A 27,666-nucleotide genomic window follows, 5' to 3' on the forward strand; every position below is an offset into this window, starting at 1 on the left:
GCCTCACTTCTGTGGAATTCATTACGATTAAGAGTACAGTAGTAATCAAACAATCACCCTTTCAAGCGTAGTTTTCACACTTTTCTTCAATCATAATAAACAACTTTTTTCGTTCATAGAGCTTACGTAGTGCTGACTTGAATTGTTTTCCTCTGTTGAGGTATTTGCATACATTTAGCCAATATATGCGTCGTTTATAGCTGCACCATCTCGCATTTTAGCGTGTTTGATAATTACTTTTTGTAATCAAGCAGTTTCAGTTTTATTCGCTGCTGTTTGCATATAATCATTATTTGCAACATTGTAAGAGGAGGTCTCCTGTAGCCGTTGACCTTCGGATGTCCTCCTGTACTTATCAAAAATGTGCACGCACTGACTGATCGTTTAAAATAAACTGATTCTGATCATCCCTGCAGGCACTTGTCACGCACAGTCACGCAGAACCGTTGATCCATTCATAAATCATATAACTCACGTGAGGCACTTCGGCATAACTGCAGCAGAGTGCCTCAAGGAGTTAACCATTGCGAAGTCAGATTTAGATTTTACATTTAGATTGGGCGTGAATTTTGGTGTTCTAAGGCTCATAAGTAGTGTTGCTATCCTGGTTGACATTGAAGTTTAGAGGAGTGGCTTAGCATGTTGTATTGTAGAGAGGTGTCAGGGAGCAGGGCTGCGGCGTGCGCGGATGACGCCGACGATCACACTGCCATCACTGCCACGTCTACGCTGCCATAATTTTGCAGAGCGTTGCTGTTGTAGCTATTGGTATAAAACATTTGAAACTTCTACAGACGCCGCTGGGAAAGCGATCCTTACATTCGGAATGCGTCATCACTGGCACTTCAGTTCCACCTTTCGCACGCATATAGAGAACAAGATAATTCCACGTGTTTCTTGCAAGAAGGAAATAAACCGCATGTAGTGATACTCTCCTGGGAAAAAATCTCAGAGGAAGACCCACAAGTAAATGCCTCTTCGGGAGCACAATAGGATCAACTCAGACAAAGCATAAACAAAGCTTTCTTTCATGCTCGTGTACTCGTTTTTATCACCCGCACCCGCCAGTAGCACAGATAAGAGTAAGCCGAAGGCGTATTTTTCAGGTCCTGAGTGAGTTTCGTGGTCCTGTTGCAATACATCGGTATCGTTCCGACACGGAAGCTTACAAGCAGGACGCTGTCCGAGATAAACAGTTCGCATTTCTCGTACTTTGCACCGAAGACTGCTCACGGTGGCGTTCCTCAGGCTTCCATGCTTGGACCGCTTCTGCGCGTAATTTGCATAAATGATCTACCATAATGCTTTCCTCTTCTGAATGTATTTTATATGGCGTTGACAATAGAATAGTGCATAGATTCCTTTGCACATATATGGAATGCAGGTTCTGCAAACTTATCAACCTGGTGTCGGAAGAACATACTGAATATTAATGCCTTTAAATCTAGCTTTCTCTTTTGATCTCCTCATAGGACTATTCTTGAATCACCATACATTTCCCTTGACTCTCACATTCTCACTGCTACTGATCATGCGTTGTTTCTTGGAGTAAAACATTACTGCCACATAAAATTCCAAAGACACATAAACTGCGTATCATGAAAAACAGCCTACGGCATAATGGTACCAATTAAGGCCCAAAATTACTTTAATTGGCACACGCTCTTTTCTATATACTACACTTTCAATCATAATCATATTAACTATTGTATTTCTTCTCGAGGAAACGCCTACAGAATTCAGATATCAGTGCTACAAAAAGGCAGAATCAAGGCATATGCATTATTACGTTCAATACCTGTTTCTGTAGTCCTACACTCTTACTGCCAGCTCATGTCATCCAAGGGGTGTCATCCATACCTAATTATCCCCTTGGAATTCTCATCCTTAAGTTCACGAAAGGATCACTTACCTTCCCGATAAATAGTAATAACCAGTGTCTTCTATGAAGTTTCACTCGGTTCTCATGCCAAAACAATTGTCTGCTACCGAAGCCTAGAACTAACTAAGGTAAGTTTACAGTAAATTTGCCTGCTTCATTTTGGTGGAATTTATTGCCATTTAGAAAAAAGCAATACTCTAACATTCATGCTTAAAGCATAGTTTGCGCAATTTTCTTTAATCGCGATAAACATCTTTTTCTTCATTGAAAGTGCGTACGGAGCCCTGCCATGAATTGTTTTCCTCCATAGGTATATAGGTAGTATAGGTAATTTTAGAATGCGGGTGAATTTTGTTTTTTTTTAAGGCTCATAAGCAGTACTGCTACCCCAGTTGACACTTTGGTTTAGAGGAATGGCTTAGCATGCTGCATTGTATAGCGGTGTAGGGGTACATGGTTGCGGCGCGCGTAGATGACGCCAAGGACTACGCTCCTATCGCCACCGCTAGCGACGTCATAGTTGTCAAGAGCGGCGCCGATGTAGCTATTGCTATAAAGTGTTTGAAACTCTCACAAACGCCCCGTGGAGAGCGACCCACTTTCGCAGCATATGAGGAACAAGATAACCCCAGGTGTTTCTGGCAAGAAGTAAATAAACCGCATATATAGCAATACACTCCTGCGAATGAATCAAAGAGGAAGCCCCACAGGTAAATCCCTCGTGGTATAGCACAACAGGTCCAGCTCAGATAGAGCATACACAAAGCTTTCTTTCATGCTTGCGCACTCGTCTTTATCGCCTGCACCCGCGAGTGGCGGAGATAACAGTAAGCCGCCGGCGTATTTTCAAGCCCTGCTTGAGTGTCGTGGTCCTCTCGCAATACATCGGTATCGTTTCGATATGGAAGCTAAGAACAGAACGCAGTCCAAGATAATGAGTTACTGTGACATTACGGGACGGTATTTCGTGGGGCAGCGCGGAACTTCAGCCGCGAAAACAGGTGTAGCGGGCGGGAAGCCGATTAGATATGACTGCAACCTTTTGCCCTTGCACATGCAACACAAAATGGCTGCCCCTGTGACGTTGGTACAGACGCCCTATAAGAGACTGCCCCTCACACGCAGCTGTCCAGTGAATTATTGTTCATCCGACCTTCAGCACAAGGTAACAAGTCATAGTTCACGTTGATTACGGTAGCGATGGGCTGGAAAAGGAGCATCAGTATATTCATTATAAGCTGATGGGTACAAAGGCCACTTCTGTACGTATGAGGCGGTGGAAGTTGGGGCAGAATTTAGTAAACTTTTTGCCCTACCTAAACATGATGGCCTCTGCCTTCTCGCGATTAACTTGTTTGTTGCTTTCGAAAACACGAATTTGTCCCTAAATATACTGACCCTGCTGAAAAAAGTTCTACGATGCAATAACCTCATATATCATTCATCATAGAATATCATACAATCTGTATGATATATCATACAATCTGTATGTTATATCATACGAATTGTGTGATATATCATACAGGTTGTATGATATGTCATACAGATTGTATGATATTCTATGATGAATGATCTATGAGGTTATTGCATCATAGAACTTTTTTCAGCAGGGCGAGTTATACGTTTCAGGTATAAGTCACACAAGTGAAGTGTTGAGACTTAAAAACAGTGTTGGTTGGTAAGCGGGATGCAGTTATGATTTTAGCACAATTTTTCAATTATAACCTCGATAACATCAGCTGTGTAATGTACAGGTAAAGCAGGTATGAATTTCTTTGATGAGCTTCGGGTCTTTGCTGCCCCTTCTGTTTTTTCTAGTTGTATACATAGTTAAACAATCAAAGACGTAGATATTCAGAACCAACACATTATCACTACTGCCAGCTAACTTCTGCACCTTCTTAGAAACTCGTAGTGTTCTTGAAGTTAGGTTAGACATTTGTTGTGATGAGGCACATGTTTTTTTCTACTGCACCACGTAACAGTGGCGCTGCGTTTCCAGTTACAGATGACAAACTGAGAACATTGTATCTATCATTGATGTCTATTGGAGAGTTAAAAGTATAACCTGCCGGGAAAGCCTTGGCTCCTTCAGAAAATAAACAAATCACCGCCAATTAAGTGTGTGCTATGTATGATTCAGAGAGAGCGGGGGAATTTAATAATTACGGGAGAGGTGTGCCTGGTAGTTCAGCTGGCATGCTGCTTCAGATGAGCGTGAAGAAGAGAAAAAAAGTAAAACCAAGCATACACAGCACTCACAAGACCTCTCTGTGAATGCATGAGGATTGTGAGTGTTGTGTATGCTTGTTTTCACCTTCCATGTATGATGCGGTTAGGGTTCGTACCTTTCATTACATGCACTGCATTGAACATTCCTCGCATTGATTGCAGAGGACGAGTATGTACGCTTGGGCTGCAGCCATGCTTTTGCTTGCAGGTAAGCTCTGGGCTCTTTCCTTGTAATCGAAACCTCAGCAGTAATGAAGGCATTGCGGAATGAGGGCGTAGATGACCCTTATGTAGAAAAACTGGAGGATACCTATAACGTTTGCAAAGGCCCCATAGTCCTCCATAAATGAGCGACAAAAAATTTCAGTATTGGAAAGGTGTCAGGTAGGGAGACGCCATTTCCACAATTTTATTTTAGGCTGTTCACGCCAATATTCAGAGGAATGAAGTGCAAAGCATAATAAATGACTTAGAAACACAAAACTGAACGGCGGTGCTGGAAATTATTATTCAGAAATTTAATGTCCAGCAGGCTCGGAAGAGGTTGGAAGTTTAGAATAAGTTGCGAGGAGATCAAGTTGGTCGCTGAATGCGTCTAATTAAGGCAGAAATGGGGATGCTAAAGAAAAGTGTGTAACTTAAACTGAGGGCAACGCAGCGAGCTATGCAATTGGAAAAAGGTGTGGTTAACGTTAAGCTACAGGAAGGTTTAGGATTTATGGCGGTTTAACGTTCCAGAGCGACTCAGGCTATGAGGGTCTCCGTTATGAAGGCCTCCGGAAAGTTCGACCACCCGAGGATTTTTAGCGTTTAACGATACCGCGCATTACATGGGTGTTGAAAATTTCGTCTTTATCAAAATTAGACCGCCATGGCGGGAATCGAACTCTCATCTTTCGGGTCAGCAACACAGCGGCATAACCACTTAGTCACCGTGGAGGCTATGCTACAGGAACAGCGGCATAGGGGGTCAGGGAACAAATCCTGGTTTATGGCATCGCAGTCTAAGTAAAGAGGAAAAGATCGGTTTAGGCAGGGCAAGTATCACGAATGCAAGATTACTTATAGCCGTTGACGGTAACAGTTTGGATTCCAGGAGAAGGAAAGCATAGCAGGGGCGGCCGAAAGTGTGGTGGGCGGAAGAGATCAACAAGTTTGCAGAGTTAGTTAGGGTGGCCGCATCTGGCGAGGGCAGGATTATTTGGAAACGTGTGGGAGATGCGTCTGTTCTGCACTGGGCGTTATCAGGCTGCTGCTGATCATGATAAAATGTGCAGAGCAAACTAGATGGACTGAGTGCCGATAAATATTGGACTTGCCTCAGCTAGTGCATAAGCCCGATGGATGTTGGGATCGCGGTCACAGCACCTGTGTCCTGCTCGTTTCAATGTCTGCGTAATAAATAGATCCCTCGGCTATAATTAGAACAACTTCAAATCTCTTTACTGCAGTTCTTGACTTAACAGGCTTGAAAACTGCATGCAGAGTACAAAAGTTCCTTTGTCTCAGGGTATAGTGTGCTTGTCGAATGCGCCATGATGGGTTGTTTGGATTCTCTATGGCATCAAATTTTTGGTGTACGACTTGATGGTTGAGTACACTTGATTTATTTAAATCAACTTTTTTTGAAATTGCATTCGCACTTGTTTCCCCCCGCTGTTCCTTTGCTTTTTGCACATAAATTTAGTCTGAATATACTGTGATTTTTTTGCTCATACTCTCCGAGGAATTAGTTTTCCTACTATTGCGCCTTAGGGTTAGCACACGTGGCTCCGCTTGAGAGCTTCAACATCCGGTACTGCCAAGAGTTTAACACACAGAGCCCTTAAATTGGCATGCACAAGTTTCTCTAATTGGTTTCTCTCTTTTGGCACCAGAACTTTGCTCCTGCGATTAGCTACGCCTTCAAAACGCGGCCACTACGGCCGAGCTCAACGAGAAAGTTACCGTCTACCGCGTTCCTTACAACAGTACATTTCACCAGTTCACGACTGGTTTCGCGGCTCTTTTCTGGAAGACAAAGTCCGTTTTCGGATAGAAATGAAAATATCTTTTCTACCTTAAAGTAAGATGCTAAGAGACGTCGGGAACTGACAAAGGTATTGGGGTCCATTTCCTGCAAATATCAATCAATGTGTTGAATAAAAAGTTTTTGGGCTTCAATTTTTTTTTTCACTTCTTTACCATCTATATAGATTTTAGAGGAAGGTTTTACGTTTAACTGAAAGGCGTTCGCATTGGCGCATGCTTGACGCGAGTTATGAATGCGATATTCTTATCCAATTTTGAGAAACCCAATGCTACGGGCATTCATTGTTACTAATGTCTCATAGATATTTGTTTTGGCGACGACCATCAAAGTGATTTTTACACATTTCATTGCCAAGACAACCAATAGTCTTTTCGTGACCTCCTCTTCATTTACTTCTAGCTCACATTAAAAGAAATTGACGTTAGCAAAGGAGGTCCCCGGTGACAAATTAGTTCCGTTATATTTACATAGCAGATTAAGTGGAAATAACAACCTCACTCCGAAACCAAAATTTTTAATGTATATTTCGGCAGATTAAAATTCATAAAAGCAAGAGTAGCTGTCAACTGTGTTTGGGGTGTCGTTAAGAAGCTCGGCTGCCGCAAGGTCTAACAAACTTGGCGAGAACACAGGGCGAGGCTACAGCAATCAGGTTGTCCTAAAAAACGTTTGATGCCGCTTCCAGAGAGCCTCATTAATAGGTCAAGAAAGGCTAGGCGATGGAAAAAGCCAGGAGTGGAGGCTATTTTGAGAAAATGAGTTTTTGGTGTCGGCGTCGTTTCTATCTGCTCCAAATTACATAGCAAAACTGTGCCCAAGGTTCAACAAAACCAGAAAAGAAGGCGCCTGCTCGAAGCGAGACGATCCTAAAGGTTGTTGCGTATACCCGGAATGAGGTATACTGGATGGTTTTGTGGTGCGAAAATTGTTCCATTGCCCAGAAAGTACGCAGTCTTGGTGGCTGCAGCACCTTATTGCAGTAGAAGCCCTTTTACCACCGGGTTAACTAGCCAGTCATTTAAAGTGCTTTGAGGTGTCTAATTAACGCGATTGTATTAAAGGTCCCATTCGCAGGAAAACCCGGTGTCAGCGCAGTTGTTACTGGAAAACAGCGATTTGTGGAGAGGGTTTTGTCATATGAAAGAAGTTTCGCTGAAACAAAAATGACTGAGGCTTAACTTGGTTAAGCCTGGAGAATGCGAAGCATCATCGTGTCGCATAATTTGGAGGCGCACAACCACAGCGACGGCGCGAGGTGGGCCCCCGTTTCTCCACTGTCGTGACGTCAAGTCACGTGGTGTGACGTCATGTATCACGTGATTTGGACGCGCACAACCACAGCGACGGCGCGAGGTGGCCCCCGTTTCTCCACTGTCGTGACGTCATCGTGTCACGTGGTGTGACGTCATGTATCACGTGATTTGGAGGCGCACAACCACAGCGACGGCGCGAGGTGGGCCCCCGTTTCTCCACTGCCGTGACGTCATCGTGTCACGTGGTGTGGCATGATCGTGTCACGTGATTTGGAGGCGCACAACCACAGCGACGGCTCGAGGTGGGCCCCCGTTTCTCCACTGTCGTGACGTCATCGTGTCACGTGGTGTGACGTCATGTATCACGTGATTTGGAGGCGCACAACAACAGCGACGGCGCGAGGTGGGCCTCCGTTTCTCAACTGTCGTGACGTCATCGTGTCACGTGGCGTGACGTCATGTATCACGTGATTTGGAGGCGCACAACCACAGCGACGGCGCGAGGTGGGCCCCCGTTCCTCTACTGTCGTGACGTCATCGTGTCACGTGGTGTGACGTCATGTATCACGTGATTTGGAGGCGCATAACCACGGCGAAGGGCTGAAGTGGTAGCTAAAGTAGTATGCTTCGCATAAAAAAAACAGCGTTAGCGTAATCGAAGCGCTCTCCTTTAGTGACAGGGCCAGGCGCGCTACATCTACCCAGCTGAGGAACATTTTTTTTAACATTCTTCCAGCGGTATAACTGAAAATCTTGCACAATCACCCCACACCGGAAAATACGAGAATTGCATTATAGGAATCCTTAGTTAATTAGGCTGACTAATTAACGTCACTAATTAATACGGACCATGATCTTTATTAAAGAAGCATGCCATCCAAACAATTGTGTCGGCGTGTCCAATAGGGTGCGTTGGGGAACACCCAAGCCACCCTAGGGACCCTTTAACAATATCGCGTCGTACTCTTAAGGTGAAAAGTGTCCTTCAAGTTTTGGATAGAAATGTGCCCTCTGACATTCATGGAAATCTCTTAGCTAGCAGCTCTTCTCGGGGCACTGCGTAATTCCTTGCACACTCTCTCCTGTTGTTTTATCCGGTTTCTTCTACCAGCCTATTCATCGTAGTTGCCATATTTTCCCACAGTATTTCTGTGCATGCGCATGCGCGACAAAAGCAGCTGATAAATCCTGCCTTATCTAGTTTAAAGTTACAGTTGATGTCTAGCGTACATTGCATCTGTGTTCCTTCGTTCGTTGTTTTTCATGGGAGAAAATGCAGGCGCAGCGCAGTCATCAACTCGCCTATAGTTGCACGCGTCAAAGGATCCCAAGTTGTGGCAAAACCAGAATGCAAAAATATTCGTATTTTTGCCCTCTTTGTCCGTGAAACATCTGCAAGAGCCAACAAAAGTAATTCAAACATACGTGAAAAGACATTTGGTCAAGTTGATTGTACCCTTTTGTACATAAATAGCGAAAAAGTAATGAGCGGGAATGCAAGGTGAAAAGAGGGCAAGCGTTTGTCCTCTCGCCTTAATCTCACTTTTTTATTTTAGTGTTTTTGTTCTTGGAAAGTGAATCCACTATGGTAGACGCACCAGTTTGCCATTGGTCGTGGGGAAGTCGGCACAGGCTCATATTTGAATGTACTGCGTTCTTTGGTTCAAAGAGCCGTGAAACATAGTCAATGCCTACTTTGGAACAGAATAAAATGTCTCTCACTGAAAGCAGTAGAATTTATACGCCATGTAGAGCTAGGAATTGAACATGTTTTGTGTTTCTTTTCTTCTTCTTCCTTCTCATCACAATCAACATGCCATTCTCTGATTCATCATGCCTCCCTCGCCAAAGCATCCGCTTCTGCCAGCGTCGCACGCACCAACTACCTAGTCGACCACGTACTGAATGGCGCCGGCTTGGAAAAGTATGGGCTTTGGCTCAGAGGCATGTCGTTCGGCGTGGGGGGAGTCCAGTTTAAGCTTGAGAAAGGCACTATCACCAAGGCAGGACAAACGGTGAGTACACACCTGGCCCGTACTGCGCTTTTAAAATGTGTAGTACCTTGGTATAAGACCTGGAGAGCCTGAGTCTTCAGGTAGAGCATCCATTCTCCCGTAGGACCCAATGCCTGCACCACTTGGGTAGTGTCGCTGTCCGCGCATTATGTACACAGTATTTGCAACACACATCAGCATTTTCTCAGATGAGAAGGTAGGTGAAGCGGCGCCCGAAGGACTGAATACTGGAATTATCGCTATTTACTTTTTGCATCGTGTGACGCTTAGGAAAGGTGATGAATTAGGAGTGTCAAAAATATTTAATGGATCTTATCATTCCATGTTTATGGATTCTTACATTCCTATAATCGGAAGAAAAAACATAGTTGCGTCGACTACCTCTATACCGCTACACCGCTGGCTCCGTCTGAACACTACATTTATAAACTGTGACGGGCAGAAACCTCTTGCGGCTACTCTATAGCTCGGGCTTTGAGAAATGACCCTCAGTGAAATGGCGATTCGAAATTATAGGTGTAAGGTGTCCAGATTAAGATGGCAATGTAGGTCCCATGACCATTTCTCGCTTACATTGAAATTTAAAAGGAAATGTGTGAAGTGTAAAGATGTCTACAAAAAGGAGTAGAGCTCAGCTGTGCAAATAAATTTAGTCTTGTAAAAAAATCACAGCAAGCAAACATGACCCATTTGCGATTTTGTGATTTTAAGTGTAGACCAATGCACAACAAAACATTAACTTCTATTGAGTATCACATAATTTTCAGGAATGTATAGGAACAATGCGAAAGTTTTTTCTCAGGAAGTTATGACTTCAAAACATCGCACTTCTGAGGAGAGCTATAGGATTAGATTTCCACAGAAAGCTATGATTTCGAAAGATTGCACTTTTGAGGACAGCTAGTGGACAGAATTCGCACAGAACATGAAGCTTCAATGTTTTCTCAGTAACTGGTCCGGATTGTTGCTGCCGAGGAAATTCGTAGTTTTACATTTTAGCCTTGCCTGAAAACCTCATGGAATAAGAAAATTATAGAAGTTGTCAGCTGCTATTAACATTCTAAAGAGTGACCATCATCCATAATATCAATTACTCAGGAAGACCTTTATTAACTGGCAACACTAAAGCCAAAGTAAAGTGCTTTATTTTCTTGTTTTAACTATAAAAGGAATACGTAATGCAGATCATATTGTCTTCTTTTATCATTATTAATATTCTACGTTAGATCGAGTATTGGTCTCGAATTGCACTTCGCACTGACTGCAATAGCTTATTTTTTGTTATCACATGGCAGATTCTGAGAAAATATTTTGAAGCATGTTTCTGCATGTACAGGCGCGGACAAAACTAAACGGAGCACGCAGCTGTCTTCGAATATTTTTCACATGTCACCTAATTGAAATTTCCAGCAGTGGTGCGCGCATGCTGGTAGCGGGGTTTGGTGGGCTTTCTTGCAACAAACAACGCTTCTTCATTACCAATGGAGAAAGCGTGATTGCATTTCGAGCGCAATAGCGTGCTCCGTTTACTTATGGCCGCACCTGTACACCCATTTGCGGTGGTGTTGCGATGGCATTGCCGCGGAGGACACACGTGTGTTCAGGCATGCAGCTTGCGTCAAAAAATCACCTCGCTACTCTTCTGATATATTCTCCGTGTACGAAAATCACTATAAAAACCGCATCATCCACACATGCTTAGATGCCCACAAGTTAGGTCCCCTTTACGCAGGTGCGACGACAAGGAGACTGCAGAATTTATGACAACCGCAATTTTAAGGACACCCCCCACTTCACGCTGAAATGCAGCCTTTCGTTGCGCGGCTTGGTCGCCGATTACAACGTCGAGATGTTGGCCGCCGGCCGATCCGCGTGGATGATCGCCGAGGTGGTCGTCGATGCCGGCTACATCGGCATGACCTTCGAGAGCCGCTTGAAAAATTGCGGCCCCGAGACCTGTAAGTAAAGGCTGTGCGCTCTTTAAGCCCAGTTATGAACCTTAGCTTATATTTATTCGCCTCTCAACCCTCCCGCCACAGTTTTGATATTTCATACCGGTACCTAATTCCGAGTCGGCGCGTGCAATTCTAAGTAGTGGTGCTTCGTCTATCGGAGGATAGAGGCTCCCGTGAATTTCCTTAGCCAATCAGAGCACGCCAGCTATTGTGGCTGCGCACTACTACCTAACAGGCTGAAATGAGTGAAAGCGGATTAGTTGTTCTTACGCGACGTAGTTCAGCGGCGGCAGTGCACCGGGATCAGAGGATTTTTGTTTCTGTTGGACGCAGAGAAGTGCGGAACGTAGCCATTGATCAAATTTATTCTGCAGCCCCCCATAACACTGCATGTTTATCTCTTCATTCTCTTATCGAGGCGAAGCGCCGAACGCGCCCATGTGCTGTGGCAGACACGGTTGTGTTCCCCGACTGTGATGCGTGGAAGTCTAGAATGGCTAAGGATGGTGTGTCTGCAACATGCGTAGCAAGGTGGCTTGTGCTCAGTTTACGTCGGCGTGGGGAGGCGGGAATTGGCGTCTAGTCTCTCTATGGAGGTTGGTGATTTCGGCAAAGGTCTGGGGAGTCTCGGCAAGAGTTTCTGGGTCCGTGGGGCCGGCCGCCCGCTTGGTTAGTCCTCGGGCTAGTCGGTCGACCCATTCGTTTCCAGAGTTTCCCGCGTGGGCGGGTGCCTAGACCAGGTTGATCTTAAGGTCGGGAGTGCTGCGGCGAAAGATGCGTGCAGCGGGGTGGCTGATAAAAACTGCCGGTGGACGTCGCCTATGGGGTTGATGTCGAGACGGTCAAGTATGAGCCGCCCGGGATTTGTGCGAGGAAGGCGGCGGATTTAGAAGGTTTTGTTGCCTTTATGATTTCTACGAGCGTGTTGTAGATGCAATAGTTCCGGGGATTCGAACACGATCGCGGTGGCCGCGTGTCGACGGAGGGAAAGTGCAAAAGGCGCTAGGGTACTGTGTGATGTGAGTGCACGTTAAAGGTCCCCAGGCTGCCGAAATTATTCCGCAGGCCTCTATAATGGCACCACTTTCTCTCTTTATTCTTTTACTTCTACCTCCCTCCCTTCCCTTACGGTGTGGTTTTAGTGTCCGCCACTGACCCGTAGTACCGGGGTTTGAACCCGACCGCGGCGATCGGGTTTCGATGGAGACAAAACGCTAAAGGCGGTAGTGCGCTCTGCAATTACAGTGCGCGTTAAATATCCCCAGTTAGTGGAAATTATTTCGGAGCCCTCCACTACGACACCCCTTGCTCTCTTTCTTCCTTCCCTCCCATTCTTTCTCTCTTACTTTACGGCGCGGTTGAGGTGTCCACTGAGAAGTAAAACAACCACTAAACGATTTCTTTACCGCAAAAGCCACTCATTTTTTTCCATTCGTTTCCGCTTTATTCCTTTCCGGTGCGCTTTTCCATCCCCTAAAATCATTGTATTCCCGCCGTTCGGCGCTCGACTGCGAAGCTCTAACTCGCAGGCTAAATTCCAGCCGTGGTGGCCGCGTTGCAGTAGAGGTGGGATGAAAGACACGTGTAGTGTGTGATCACAGTACACGTAGAAGAAACACAGCCGACCGAAATTTAAAAGCAGACCTCCGAAGCGGCGCCTATTTTATTATTCTACTGAATTCCAGCTTTCATTCACGCCGCGGTTGAGGTGTCCAGTTACTTCCGCAGTTACTTCGTCTTCTTTCTTGAGTACAATTTTTAACGCGAGAGCGTTAAATAGTTTCGTTTAGCAGAAGAAACCAGCTTCTGCGGTTCTACTCCGTGAACATCCGTATTGATCATCAGGTACATCACAGCACAGCCACATGACTTCTTGCGGGAATTTCAAACAACCCGCAATGCTCACTTAAAACACTACGTCATGCCTGGAATGGAAGTAATTAAAAGATGACATGTAACGCGAATTAAGGGCCACCGCATGTTCTGAGTTCCCGTTCATTGGATTTGCGCCACGGAGAGGTGGCGGCGTTCGGCTGAGGCGCAGCTTCCTGCTTTTAGTGTGGCGCGTGTTCACCCCACCTGCTTTGTTTCACCACTTGGATGGAGCTGGTCACGCGGGTCACTGCGGAACGCAAGCAGGAAAGGAAGGCGAACGCACTGTTTACCTTTAAGAAATGTTGCTGGTAACAGAGACCCTCCAAAGACTTGTGTGCGTCTACCAACATCAATGAGCCGCTGTAGATTGCGATACGCATCTCCTGCGATATATTTACTTCTTACATTTACTGTACACGAGGAGATAGACTATATAATCGTGATGATAAGAAATGTGAACAGCGCATGCCTACGTGCTCCGCTATTTGAATCTGTTTTAACTGCACTTCTACCTGGATGATAAGAAAAAGACAGTAGAGTCGTCCTAGGATGAAATATACACCACTTCAGCTCCTTTTTGCAACCACCGGAGCAAAACCGTGATGAAAAGAGACGCGAAAAGCGGAGGCCAAATGATCCGCTGTATTCGCATTTCTTTTCATCGCTCCTTTACATTTTCTCATCTTATCAGTGTCTTCGCATGTGAACCTGCGCAGGTACCCACATCTATGGTTGGGACATAAAGGGCGTCTCTACGAAGCTCAGCAAAATCAAAACGCCCATGAACTCTTGGATGGAAAGCCAGGGAATAGTGAGCTTGTTTGAAAAGGGAGGAGTTCCCAGAGTGAAGACAGAAGTCATCCATGCGTTGAACTCAACATACTTACAAAAAGTAGAAAAACTCATGTGGCCGCTGAAAGCGAATATGTTCTCAGAATAAACACTAAAGAAATCGCGCTAGCGCCTCTGAAATTTTTAAAAGCACCATTTCGCCTTAAGTACTTTCATGTTGAATAAAGTGACAAATATTCCACTGTTCCACTGCCTCTTTATTTATTCTGTACGTCTACACGTTCTAGGTGTCGCAAGCCAAAGATTGGCGCATTGTGGGATATGTATGAAATATGCGTGTTAGAAGTGCATGAGCTGCCCAGAGTTTGGGATTTGACGCAGGCTCTATCGGGTGCCGTATGCGATGTACCGAATTTGCCAAAAGTAGCCAGGCCATGGGGTGTGCTTCTCATCTATATAAATGAGCTCTTATGGCACCCGTAAAGACTGTAAGAAAATTAAGGGAGGTTATCTATACCACACACAGATTTAATGTTTAAGGAAAGATATAAAGGCTCCAATACATGCGAAGAAACATACCCTGTTGCTTGGGTACTTTAGGCACTGGCGGCACATGATGTTGCTAAAAGCTTTGAGATCTCTGCGGCGACCCCCAGTGGAGCAATGTAGAAGCAAAACGTCCACACAGCATATAGACGTCCGTGCCTGTTCTCATGTCTATGTGCTATATGAACGGCCATGGCTATCTTGAAGTCTTAGCCAATTATTTCATTATAAAACCACACACTCGCAGAAAGTTAGAAAAATGGAGTAAAACAAATGACGTTTTGGGACCAGTACGAGTCCCTTGATAACATATGAAACGAACAGCGGCACGGCCGTGTTTACACGTGTGAAGGTTGTTTCAATGGGCGTGCGTATGCCACAGACATGGGCCCACGCGTCCGAATAAGTGCGTGTGGAGTTAACTGATTGTGAATTGACTTTAGGAGTAGACGGGAACATAATGATTTCTCGGTGGCAATTATGCTAGCTGAATCCCAGAAGATATTGTGATCCGTGTGCTTCTGGTGATCTGTCAAGGCGTTTGATACGGCGCGTCCGTTGGAAACGACATGTATGCGGGCCCTTAGCCGCCTCCTGTAGACCATGAATTCGCCGATGTATGCTGCGTCGCAGTCCTTACAAGGAATTCTGTAAATGACACCGGGTCGCGTTCTACCTTCTATTTTACCCGCACAAATTGCTGTCTGAGCCTGCTTGTAGGCACTTGGCAGATATAAACTTCGTAGTCCCTGAAGATTCTTGACAGGGTTTCACTCACCCCAACCGCATACGTAATTGCTGCTCCCTTCCGTTACTTCATTGGTGCTGTGAGGGGGTATTCGGGGATCTCCGTTGCTGAATGTTTACGATTTGCCTAGGGTAGCCCTTTCTTGCTAGCTGTTCTTTTATTCTTTTTTTCGAAAGCGATACTACGCCAGGTCTAACCGCTCGTCGCGTGGTCCGTGGACCCCCCCTGCTCCTCGTGGAGCCGCCGCCGGGCCTAACAGATGATGTGACGTCAGCCTCTCCGTTGCTATGGCGATGCGTGACATCAGCTTGCTCTCTCCACCGCAGCCAAGAGGAGCCGGTCGTGCAGCGCTCCTCAAAGAGTCTCGCTACGGAAGTCACCGACAAAGAGTCTATATGTGAATCTAGTTGCTCTACTGCTTCTGAACAGTTTAACTCTAAAGCGACCGCCAAGCAAGCTAGTAGGAATGCAAGAAAGAGGTTACAAGGTGCCCAAGAAACGGAAGAACAACAAGAAGAACGACTGCGGAAAAGACGAGAAGCCGAAGCAGCCAAACGAGCTATATCGAGTTCAGAAGCGGGGATTGGGCAAGCTAAACGGAATGCAGCTAAGCGGAAACAATGTGCCCAGGAAACAGACGAACAGCGAAAAAACGTTTGCGAAAACGACGTGAATCAGAAGCAGCTAAGCAAGCCAGTTCAAGTTGAGAATGTTCGTCCAGCTGTGTTGTACCACATGAAGCTAGGAGACGAAGACGTGCCAAGGAAACAGAACAACAACGGGCCGAACGTCTTGAAAAGCAGAGGAGGATAGGTGTCGAAGAACATGTGCAAGTGAGTGACTACACCGAAAGAGTGGCAGAGTTTGCATCGGCTACACGAGAATTCCATCGCCGCTTCACCCAGAACCCGTTTAGGAGCGTGTGTTGTGTGTGCGATAGACTGTGGCATAAGCGGGATTTGCAAGAGATGAGCGAGAACATGTGTGTCCAAGCACAACATTGTATTGCTTTCGCAACGAACCAGGTTTAACCAAAGCTAAACCCCACCAATTTTTTTCTTCTCTCCTTCGCGCTTGTAGCGATGAGCATGGGCGTTGTGCGCATGTGAACAGCGCTGATGCCACGGAACGCTTGTGACCAACGGGATGTGCACAGACAAAGTCCATTTAGTGGCGTATGGGTGAGTTCGCTTCCAGTAGACCGACGTCACAAGGCCAGTCTCTGCGCGCTGCACGAGGACATCGTGAAAAGCTATGTGACCGGAGCTCTCCTCGCCTGGATAGAATTTACGTTAGATTAGAATTATCATCAACTTAAGGCAGGAATATTTTTGGTTAACGGTTAAAGGAAGCAAGGGCGAGTGCCTCCATTGCTTCCAGAACCAGGCTAGCGCATGTAACGTTCATGGAGGCCACCATAGCAGTTCTGAACACATGCTTGTACAACTCGTTATTTAAGACAAAGGTCGTGCTTTGCAAGGAAAACTATAGGAGGCGGCATAGGTCAAGAATATCGATCGGAGTGTGGTTAGCAAGCGATTCATCGATTTCTTGAGAATCTTTACAGCACTGAACCGTACACTGGTGAACATAGATTTTACGTCAAAAGACACCATGATGTTGACCTCTTGAATGCTGATATTACGTAACATCCTCAAGAAGTGGGCACAGTCCTTCACATAAGTCTTTGTTGTGCCAACCATGGCACGCAGGATGCTGTGTAGGTGCCGGGACAGCTTGTGCGTGGGGCACCGGTAAAATTTACTACTGGCCATAGAAGGGACGCAGGATGCTGTGTAGGTACCGAGACAGCTTTTGCGTGGTGCACCGGGTAAGTCTACTATTGGCCGTAGAAGGAACGCCGCATGATGTGTAGGTGCCGAGACAACTTGTGCTTGGAGCACCGGCTAAAGTATACTATTGGGCGTTGAAGGGACGCAGGATGCTGTGTAGGCGCCGAGACAGCTCGTGCGTGGGGCACCGGATAAAGTCTACTATTGGCCGTAGAAGGGATGCAGGATGCTGTGTAGGCACCGAGACAGCTCGTGCGTGGGGCACCGGGTAAAGTCTAATATTTGCCGTAGGGGCACATGCCGCTTGTGTATGTTGGGAACACCGTGTATTGATGGAGCAGAACCATTATGACATAAGAGCCGCTAATACAAGTTCTTCTTTTCGAGTGGAAAAAATTTGAAGGCGTAGGTAAGCAGTTTTTAAAGCTCCCTCTCAATTTTTCTTGTTGAATCTCGTTTAACTTTAACACATGTGGACTCGTCTTTAACTATGTCGGCCATTTTCGTGACGTAATCCTTGCGGTCCTACACTACTGTTACGTTGCCTTTATCTGCCGGCAATATTACGATGTCTTCGCTCCTCTTCAGGCTTTTCATGGCTTTTGCGTCTGCCGGCAGCAAAACAGACTTACTTGCCTTTGGGATTTTGGGAAGTGTTTCAGTGGCGCGCGTGCGTGCTTCGTACTGACTGCATGGCTCAACTTTAAGCACGGCTTACTCCACGGCGAACCCCATCGCGCCTGCATATCTCCACAATGGGTGCCTCCATTTCTGTTACATACACCAACAAGTCTCCGGAAGCAATAGAGGCACTCGCTCTTGCTTCCCTTAACCGTCAACCAAAAATATTATTGGCTACGCTGATGACTGGTTCTGCGTGTTGAACCGGGCAGATGCGCCAGCATTATGCAGCACCTAAATTCTATCCAGCTCACAATGAAGTTCACAATAGAAGAGGACAATTCCGGTCATATCGCTTTTCTCGATGTCTTCGTTCAGCGCATAGCGACCGGCCTCGTGACATCGGTCTAACGGAAGCCAGCTCACACAGGCCAATACGTGGACTTTGTCTCTGCGGCATCAGCGCTCTGCACACGCGCACACCTATGCTCACCGCCACAAGCGCGAAGGAGGGAAGAAAAAAGAATAAAAGAAGAGCTTGCAAGAAAGAGCTACCGTAAACACTCAGCAACGGAGTTCCTCGAACCAAACACCCCCCCCCCCCCTTCCACACCACCAAAGAAGAAATGAAAGCGAAAAGGAATCCCCTATGTGGTTTGGGGTGAGTGGAACTCTGTCAATAATCTTCAGGGACCACTAGGTTCAAATCTGCCACGTGCCTACAAGCAAGTTCAGACAGCAACTTGTGCGGGTAAAAGACAAGCTTGCTTATACCCGGGGGTCAAGACAAGCTTATACCCGGGGGTCATTTAACAGAATTCCTTGTCAGGACTGCGACGCAGCATACATCGGCGAATCCTTGGACTACAGGAGGCGGCTAAGGGACCGCATACATCACGTTTCCAAGGGACACGCGGTATCAAACGCCTTGACAGATCAGCAAAAGCCCATGGATTACACTATCGCCTTGGAATCAGCTAGAGTCACTGCCGCCAAGAAATCATTATCTTTTCTTTCACTCCTAGAGTCATTTCACATTCAGTCAACTCCCCACGCACCTAATCGGATGCGTGGTCCTATGCCTGCAGCATACGCATCCTCCTTGGAACGACCTTACGCGTATAAACATGGTCATTCTGCAGTTCATTTCATATGTCAGCAAGAGACCCGTACGGGCCCGGATACATCATTTGTTTTTGTCCATCTTTCTTCCTTTTGGTGAGTGTGGGGTTTTATAATGGTGTTATTCCCTCGACAGATAGGTTTTCTTCGAAATTTCTTCGAAGTCCAATATTGGCGTTTTTTTCGCATGTATATTACCTTAATTCACCTCATCAACTGAATTTTTCCCAGGGTAACATTTTATCACACACTATCATAATCATACTTTCAGATTTATCTGAAGGGAACGACGTAATCCTTCGCGTAAAAAAGATTGCCAACACGTTTTGCGAACTCTTTGCTAACGCTACAGAGCCATATAATATTTGCATTAATAAGCATGCACTCCCTCCATTTATCCACTTTGTCGATAACATTTGGCCGATGTTACCGCGCTCTTACCATCTCTTCTGGGAAAGCAATATCGCTCTTCTTTACAAACAAAGCGAAGAGAATGGCCTAGGTGTTCGTCCACTGCACTATTACAGACGCTGCTAGATATTAGTGAAAAGGTACACAATAATTACAGATCACTGCGGCTACCCGCCTTGGGGTGTGCGAAAGCATTGACGCCTGCTCGGCACTCGTCGCCTCTAGTTGCCTCTCTTTATCAATTTCTTTTTTTGTTAACTTGCTTCGCTAATGAATTGGCGTGATTATCTGATTCTGCAGTAAAAAATTGATTTATTTACTCTACAGTTGTTTTCCCGTCGACTGACTGTCGACGTTCGCACTATTTTGGCGTTTTTTCAACATTTTTGGCTCTAACTAAATTACTAATCATTCTATAAACATAATTTTTTTGCGCAGTATCCTCACATCATCTTTCGACTACAACCATTCGTTTCATGCTACCTCTTGTGAGGACGTCAGAACTGCAGCGGGCACGTTTTGGTGACACCACACCGCCGACTTAACCTAGAAATGCTTTCGTATTAGTAATTACTAAGCGGAGTATCTAGAGCTACAAAGTCTTTGGGGTGATGTCCGCTCCTGGATTACAACAGGAGCTGAACGGTCACCACAGCTTCAAGTAAAATATTTAAGAGAATTCTTTCTGTGTTCACCAGGAGTTGAATTTGAAACACCACGTTGTTCTACGAGCAGCCGGTAAACTTGACATGCCTCTTCACCCAAAAAACATGGAGAAAAGCTGGAGCAATGCCCCTAGAGAAACTTGCATCGAGCTTTGAGTCTGAACAGAGAAAATAATGCTCTAATCTATGAGCAGAATAAAGAAGGCTCCTCGAAACGTTGACGCGAGATTTTATTGGTGAATAAAATTCTGCTCCCTCTCAAGCGAAGTCATCTTGTTTGTCGTAAAAACACAGCCCTTCTTGACAGTTTCTCATCTCAAAATGAACTGCTAGAAACCAGCACAATAAATTTACTCTCTGCGCTAATTCGATGTGGTTGTGCAAGATAGCGCGGCGTTGAAACGTGAAAATGAATGAGTGCAGAGAGCATCCTGTAGGACGTTATTATTCGCGCATGCGCAACTCCAGATGAGGGGTGCGCAGAGAAATCGCCTTCATCGGCCTGCAAAACCTTTCTATAAATAACCACAAAATGCCATTCGCAGACGGATTTTATGTGAGCTCTCACGTTAATACCTCCATGGCCATCCTGACCAGCGAGTTTTCATAGGCCCGGAAAATGTGCACGGAAAAATAGTTCGCTGAAAATATTTTTGAACACGGCTTGTATGAGAGAATTGTTTTGCTCATGAAAAAAAAATGCCTAGAAAGCATGGTGCATAGCCGCTCATTAATGTAGCTCATTTTTTTACCTTTTTGCCGTATGGCCTTTGGACAGTACGACCTAGCAAATGGATCTTACTGGCTGGTGAAGTGCATGTACAACAAAGTCTCTCTAATAATAAAAATTATTCTTTGAATTGTCTTATAGAAACGCAGCCTTCCCTTTCGCTAACTCATTACCGCTGAAATATTTAATGTCATAATTATTCTATATGCCAGCACTACAAGAAAAAAATACAGCATTTAAAAAGGGAAGTTTGTCATATCGAACTGCCTATTTTAAACTTGTAGTTATTTCGAAACAACACATAAGCGTATAGTTCGCAACGCGCATAGCGCGTGTAGTATCGACGTCATAAGATAGAGGCGAGAATTTCTGTTTAGGGCAATGGTCCGTGGGGTATTAGGGCAATTACCAAACAGATTGTTAGCGGCCAAAATTATCTGCCATAATTTATTCCAATGCTTGTCAAATATTTCAAAAATCTTGCAGCTTAGTGCTCTAAAATGATTTTTATTCCGTCCTCATCATGTCCAATGCATTAATGTTGGTTTCAACATAGGAGTGCGCAATTAGACGACACAGCGATTCTGTGGCTACCGCATCGAGAATTTGATGCAGTTGTCATAAGAGAGAACGCAACTCAGTGACAGCCACGCCCGGCAACGGTGGCTCAGTGGTTACGGCGCTCGGCTGGTGACCCGAAAGACGCGGATTCGATTCCGGCCGCGGCGGCTGAATTTCAATAAAGGCGAAATTCTAGAGGCCCGTGCAATGTGCGATGTCAGTGCACGTTAAAGAACCACAGGTGGTCGAAATTTCCGGAGTCCTTGACTACGGCTTCCCTCATAGCCGGAGTCACTTTGGGACGTTAAGCCCGAATAAACCAAACCGACAGCCACTAACCAAGCATGGTGAGCCGTTTTTACGCGCTCGGGCATAGCAGTCTCGGAGTGTCTGGTCTGATTTTTATGTTATTGCAACCAGACGTTGGGGTGGCGCCGGGCGTGGGACGCCATATCTTCGGATAAGATTTCGCGACACATGAGATGCTGATAAGGAACATATATTTCTTTGTTTCTTCTTGGGAATGGACCGCTCTATCATTTCTCATATCAAACCGAAGGAATGAAACGCCACTCTGCGGAATTTGTCGAGCAACCATTCTTCCAGCACGAATGAATATTCCATGCCCAGTCTTTAAACCAAGGAGAGGTTCATCAGGTGGTGCTGCTGTACATTTCAGCCACCTGTGGTTCTTGGGGGCACTTCTTTTCTCGATAGACTTATGAACCAAAATTACAAAGCGGGAACGTAACTCAAAATGTGAGTGCTCCACGGGCATCTGCAATATTACAAACTTAAAAATAATTAATGAATACTTATTTTCGATGTAAGTAAAGTAATGCAGTGGTCAAGGGGACAAGAAAAGACGTATTAACTACGCCTCTCTTGCGGACAAAGGCGTGAAAGCGAACAGAAACCATAACCATAAAGCGGAAATATACAAACAGCGAGAACTGCATCTAATGAAAACTAAATTAGGCAGACAAGTTATATATAAAAAACGAAAAAGTACAAGCAAAGGGAATGAAACCCAAGAACGTCCTTTCACTATAAGCGCCTAATACATGCGGCAAATTACAATCTAGAATGTACGAATTCCGATATGAATAAATTAGGAAATCCTTAAAATACAAGCTTGAAATACAATAAAATGCAATAAAGAAAAACAGGGAAGACGGTATCATCAAACGCGAGCATGCAGTTTTAAAGTAAAAGTACATATGAAAACAACTAAAAGTGAAGAAACTATTCAGGAGAAAAAGTGAAATAAGCAGCTGGAAAGTATAAGCGAACTAAAAACAATATTGTTGAAAGCGGAAGTTATATTGATACAGCTCAGAAGTGGACGAAGAAGTGTTTCGCCATCTCGCTTGTGACGAGGAAGAAGAAGTGGTTCGTCTTCTTGCTGGTGAACGCTCGGCAGACGAACAGTTCTTGTGTGTCTAACTGTGTGCCGTGTAATATTCGTGACAAATCTGGTGGAGGTGCGGGGTACGCTTCCAGACCCGCGTAGGCTACCGACCAATACGGATCTCACCCCAACTCACCAGCGCCGCGGCCGCCGCCTCCGTGGAGCGTCCCCTGAATTCGGACTCCTTCCGGCTGCAACCAGGGCGACGCACCCTCGTTCTTCGGAGGCACCAGCTGCCATGGCAACAGAGACCACGCTCCCGGCGCACATCCTCTGTCATCAGCCACGAACACCCCCGTCGTTTCATGGCGACGTGTTCGAGGACGCCGAGGATTGGCTCGAGATCTTCGAACGTGTTGCCCGTTACAACGGCTGGAGCGACAACCGTAAGCTTCACAATGTCTATTTTGCGCTTGAAGAGTCGGCTCGGACATGGTTCGAAAACCATGAAGCTTCGTTTACGTCCTGGGAAGCTTTCTGCCGCAATCTGTTAGCCACTTTTCCGAATGCAGACCGTCGAGAGCGAGCAGGAGCTGCGTTACACTCGCGCAACCAGCGCCACAACGAGAGCGTACGCATGTACTACGAGGACATGGCCCGGCTTTTTAAACGCGCGGATCCCAACATGACGGAAGATATGAAGCTTCGCCACCTCATGCGGGGTGTCAAGCAAGAGCTCTTCGCAGGACTCGTGCGCAGCCAACCGAGCACTGTGGCAGAGTTCCTCACCGAGGCGGCCACTATGGAGAAGACGCTGGAACAGCGAGCCCGCCAGTACAATCGCGACGTCAACACCTTCGGGCCTGATCCCATCTCCATGCCTCCCGGTATCGACGCGACCTTTCTACGCGAGCTGGTCCGATCTGTCGTCAGAGAGGAACTGCAGGCCTTCCGTACGCCGTCCGAGACGCCATCTTTCACGCCACTGAGTGAAGTCGTCCGGGACGAGGTGCGCCTGGCGGCACAACAGCACCAAATTTCCGAGGTTCCTCGCCAGCATGATGCAAGGCCCACGTACGCGTCCGTCCTCCGCCAGGCCCCTGGGTACGACGTCACCGCCGCGACTCCAGCAGTGCTCTCACCGAGCTCCCCTCGTGGTCACGCTCCGCCAGCCTACCAGCGACCGCGAAAGAGTGAAGTGTGGCGTGCCCCGGATCGTCGGCCCCTCTGCTATCACTGTGGCGAGGCGGGTCACCTCTACAGGGCGTGCCCATACCGCCGCGTGGGCCTGCGTGGTTTCGCTCCGGACGACCCGTGCCCACAGAACGGCGAACGACCGCATGAGATAGTGTACCATCTGTCGTCGCGCCAGAATCACATCACTTCAGGCCACCAAGAGGCTCGATCCCCGTCGCCGAGACGCTATCGTTCTCCAAGCCCCCATCCAGCTGCAGGCTACTCCGGACGCCGTTCTCCCAGTCCACGTGGGGAAAACTGATTCCAGCGGCCTCTGGAGGCAAGGCCGCTGATGCCGGGACTCGTGAAGATCCTCCTGTGCCACTACCACGCGACGATGTTTCTCCGGGAGCGAGTAGCAACAGCATCCGACGCGCTACCTTCGATTTGTGCGTCAAAATTGATGGAATCGACGTGACCGCTTTGCTGGATGCTGGTGCCGACTATTCTGTCATGTGCCTGGCCCTTGCCGTACAACTGAAGAAAGTATTGACGGGGTGGTCGGGGCATAGCATTCGCACTGCTGGGGGTCACCTGATTATCCCTGCCGGCAGGTGCACAGCTCGTGTCGATATCCGTGGTTTTGTGTACGTCGGCGAATATGTAGTCCTCCGTGATTGTTCGACGGACTTGATCCTCGGTCTCGACTTTCTCCACACGAACGGTGCTGTCATTGACCTCCACGAAGCACGGGTCACGTTCTCGACGAAACGGTCCGTGGGACGCACTGACAGACGATTCACGCTTCACTGCTCTGCGACTTGTTGACGACGACGTAATGGTGCCACCCCGGTCCATTGTGCTAGTTCTCGTGAGGAATGATTTATTCCACGACTAAGAAGGTGTCGCTGATAGCCACGTACCCCTGCTGCTCGAGAAGGGAGTAGCCATCGCTCGCGGGCTCGTCCAACTACAAGACGGTTGTGCTAGTGTGCTCCTTACAAATTTTGCCAACGGGTTGCAGCACCTCGCCAAGGGCACGGCTGTCGCCTTCCTGCATGACTTCGCTGTGGTGCCTCAAGTGTGCGCCCTGGAGACAAGCCCTGAAGACCAGGCCTCACCATGCCCTGTCGTTCCGTCCGTCAGAATCAATCCGGATTTGGCGCCTGAGCAGAAGGCTCTTCTCTCGGCGCTTCTAACCGACTTCGCGGGTTGTTCTGCTACAAGCTACAGGGTCGGTCGTACGCCTGTCGCAAAGCATCGCATCATCACCGACGAGACTACACCACCCGTATGCCAGCCCCCATACCGCGTTTCATCGACGGAACGCGAAGCCATAAAAGGCAAGTGGACGAAATGCTCGCCGACGATGTCATTCAACCGTCGACAAGTCCATGGGAATCACCGGTAGACCTCGTGAAAAAGAAAGACAACACCCTGAGATTTTGTGTCGATTACCGCAAACTGAACAACGTGACCAAAAAGGACGTTTACCCGCTCCCCAGGATTGATGATGCACTCGACAGACTACGTGATGCCAGGTTCTTTTCCTCCTTGGATCTCAAAAGCGGCTACTGGCAGATAGAGGTGGACGAGCGAGACCGCGAGAAAACTGCTTTTGTGACGCCTGATGGTCTATACGAATTTAAGGTGCTCCCGTTTGGACTGTGCTCAGCGCCGGCCACTTTCCAACGCATGATGGACACTGTCTTGTCTGGGCTCAAGTGGCAGACGTGCCTCGTATACCTGGACGATGTCGTCATTTTCTCGCCACCTTCGAGCAACACTTGGAGCGGCTGCTCACAGTGCTCCGGGCGCTCCAATGTGCGCAACTTACGATCAAGCCTGAGAGATGCTATTTCGGTTTTGAAGAGTTTCGTTTCTTCGGCCATGTTGTCAGCGCGCGAGGTATTCTCCCAGATCCCGACAAGACCGCTGCTGTCTCCAGTTTCCCGCGTCCTACTGACAAAAACACTCTTCGACGTTTTTTGGGACTGTGCTCTTACTATCGACGATTCGTCGAAGATTTCTCCAAAATAGCTGACCCCTTAACAGTGCTGACCAGAGACGACACACCCTTCTTGTGGGGAAGCGACCAAGAGGATGCTTTTGTGGCGCTCCGCCACCGCCTGCAACGTCCACCGATACTCGCCCATTTCTATGACACCGCTGCAACCGACATACACACCGATGCTAGCAACGTAGGCCTTGGGGCGGTCCTGGTACAGTGGCAGGATGGCGCCGAACGAGTCATCGCTTATGCAAGCCGTACACTTTCCCGCTCGGCATGCAACTATTCAATGACTGAGAAAGAATGTCTTGCGGTAGTCTGGGCCATCTGTAAGTTCCGCTCATACCTATACGGAAGACCATTTCGCGTTGTCAGTGATCACCACTCGTTATGCTGGCTGGCCAGCCTCAAAGATCCATCTGGGTGGTTGGCGAGGTGGAGCCTCCGTTTGCAGGAGTACGACGTAACGGTCGTGTACAGGTCGGGGCGGAAGCACCAAGATGCGGATTCTTTATCACGCGCGCCGGTGGACCTTGCTTCCCCGGAAATCACTGAAGACTTCTCTTTCCTTGGTGCTGTTAGCGCAACCGATATGGCGCAGCTTCAAACGGAAGACCCAGAGTTAGCGCCGCTCATCGCGTACCTGGACGGCTGCGATGGTCCCCGCGTTCCTCGTGTTTTTCTTCGTGGGCTCAAATCTTTCACTCTGCAGAACGGCGTCCTCTACAAGCGTAACTTTGAGAGGAACACTGCAACATTTCTGCTCGTAGTCCCGTCCGAGTTGCGACGTGATATCTTGAGCGCTTGCCACGACGAACCTTCTGCCGGCCACCTGGGGGTCAGTCGTACCTTAGCGAGGATTCGGCAGAGGTACTACTGGCCAAGATTACTTCCATCAGTGCGGACATACGTCAAAACCTGTCGCGACTGCCAGCGCCGTAAGTCTCCTCCCTTCAAACCCGCAGGATTTCTTCATCCCATAGCGCCTCCGAAGATGTCTTTCCAACAAGTGGGAATGGACCTCCTCGGCCCTTTCCCGAAGTCATCCACTGGAAAACGTTGGATTGCTGTCGCGACGGATTATTTGACGCGGTACGCTGAGACAACGGCGCTTGCAAACGGAACTGCTGTCGAAGTAGCTACGTTTTTTGTACACAACATCGTGCTGCGTCATGGCGCTCCTGCGGTTATCATTACTGACCGTGGAGCTGCTTTCACAGCCCGCTTGACTCAGGCAGTCCTAGATCTGACCCGCAACAGCCATAGGCGTACAACAGCGTACCACCCACAGACAAATGGTTTGGTAGAGCGCCTTAAAGGGGTGGAGACACCAAATTTTGAAGCTATAAAAAGCCTGCTATGGGATTCCTATGTATGCAAGGGCAGTCACTGCCAGGTGTTGGACGCAACAAACGTTTAAAAAATATTTTAATTCGGTTCCAAAGATTACCTAAATGCTCACTCTCACGACCTAGACCCATTCGCTAGCGCCATCAACCATGACGTCACAAGGGGTGTAGAAAAATAAAGTTTTAGTGACGTCATACCAAAATACAGTGACGTACGATGAGCGGGGCACAGCCGCGTGAGCGCAGTCGACGCACCAGCGAGCCGCGTTTGCTGCTAACCGCCACTCGCTCGGTTTGCGGCGCGCCGTTGCGAACAGCGTCGCAACGTCCGATTGCAGCTCGTTGCCTGCGTCCGGCCTGCTAGATGTCAACGACGGGCCGCTCGCGGCAACAACGACGGGAAGCGGCAGCCAATGCGAGCGCGGAGAGCGGCAGCGTCATGATGATATAGGGCGCACTCCTTGGAGCCGGGCGGCCTGCGCCAGTCTTCGTGCCGAACGCCGGCATCTGAAGAACACGATAGTATTGTTTGTTCACGTTCATAGC

General features: G+C 47.4%; 1 protein-coding gene across 1 annotated transcript; it reads left to right on the top strand.

Annotated features, from left to right (window-relative positions):
• The first annotated feature begins 2,925 nt into the window (after positions 1 to 2,925).
• On the top strand, positions 2,926 to 14,280 carry LOC149338781 (uncharacterized). The gene is made up of 5 exons (XM_089550352.1): positions 2,926 to 3,047; positions 4,277 to 4,322; positions 9,251 to 9,414; positions 11,147 to 11,372; positions 13,961 to 14,280. Exons 1-5 carry the CDS (start codon positions 2,937 to 2,939, stop codon positions 14,182 to 14,184), a joined length of 771 nt encoding a protein of 256 aa, XP_089406478.1. The 5' UTR covers positions 2,926 to 2,936; the 3' UTR covers positions 14,185 to 14,280.
• The last annotated feature ends 13,386 nt before the right edge of the window (positions 14,281 to 27,666 follow it).

The sequence above is a fragment of the Amblyomma mixtum genome, chromosome 6, assembly GCF_055824585.1.
Source record: "Amblyomma mixtum isolate Tamu chromosome 6, ASM5582458v1, whole genome shotgun sequence".
Lineage (NCBI taxonomy): Eukaryota > Metazoa > Arthropoda > Arachnida > Ixodida > Ixodidae > Amblyomma > Amblyomma mixtum.

Coding starts and splice junctions, on each gene's coding strand:
- LOC149338781 (XM_089550352.1), top strand. CDS start 2,937: ATGCAACACAAAATGGCTGCCCCTGTGACGTTGGTACAGACGCCCTAT. Junction 3,048..4,276: donor CATCCGACCTTCAGCACAAG/GTAACAAGTCAT, acceptor CATTGATTGCAG/AGGACGAGTATGTACGCTTG. Junction 4,323..9,250: donor AGCCATGCTTTTGCTTGCAG/GTAAGCTCTGGG, acceptor CCCTCGCCAAAG/CATCCGCTTCTGCCAGCGTC.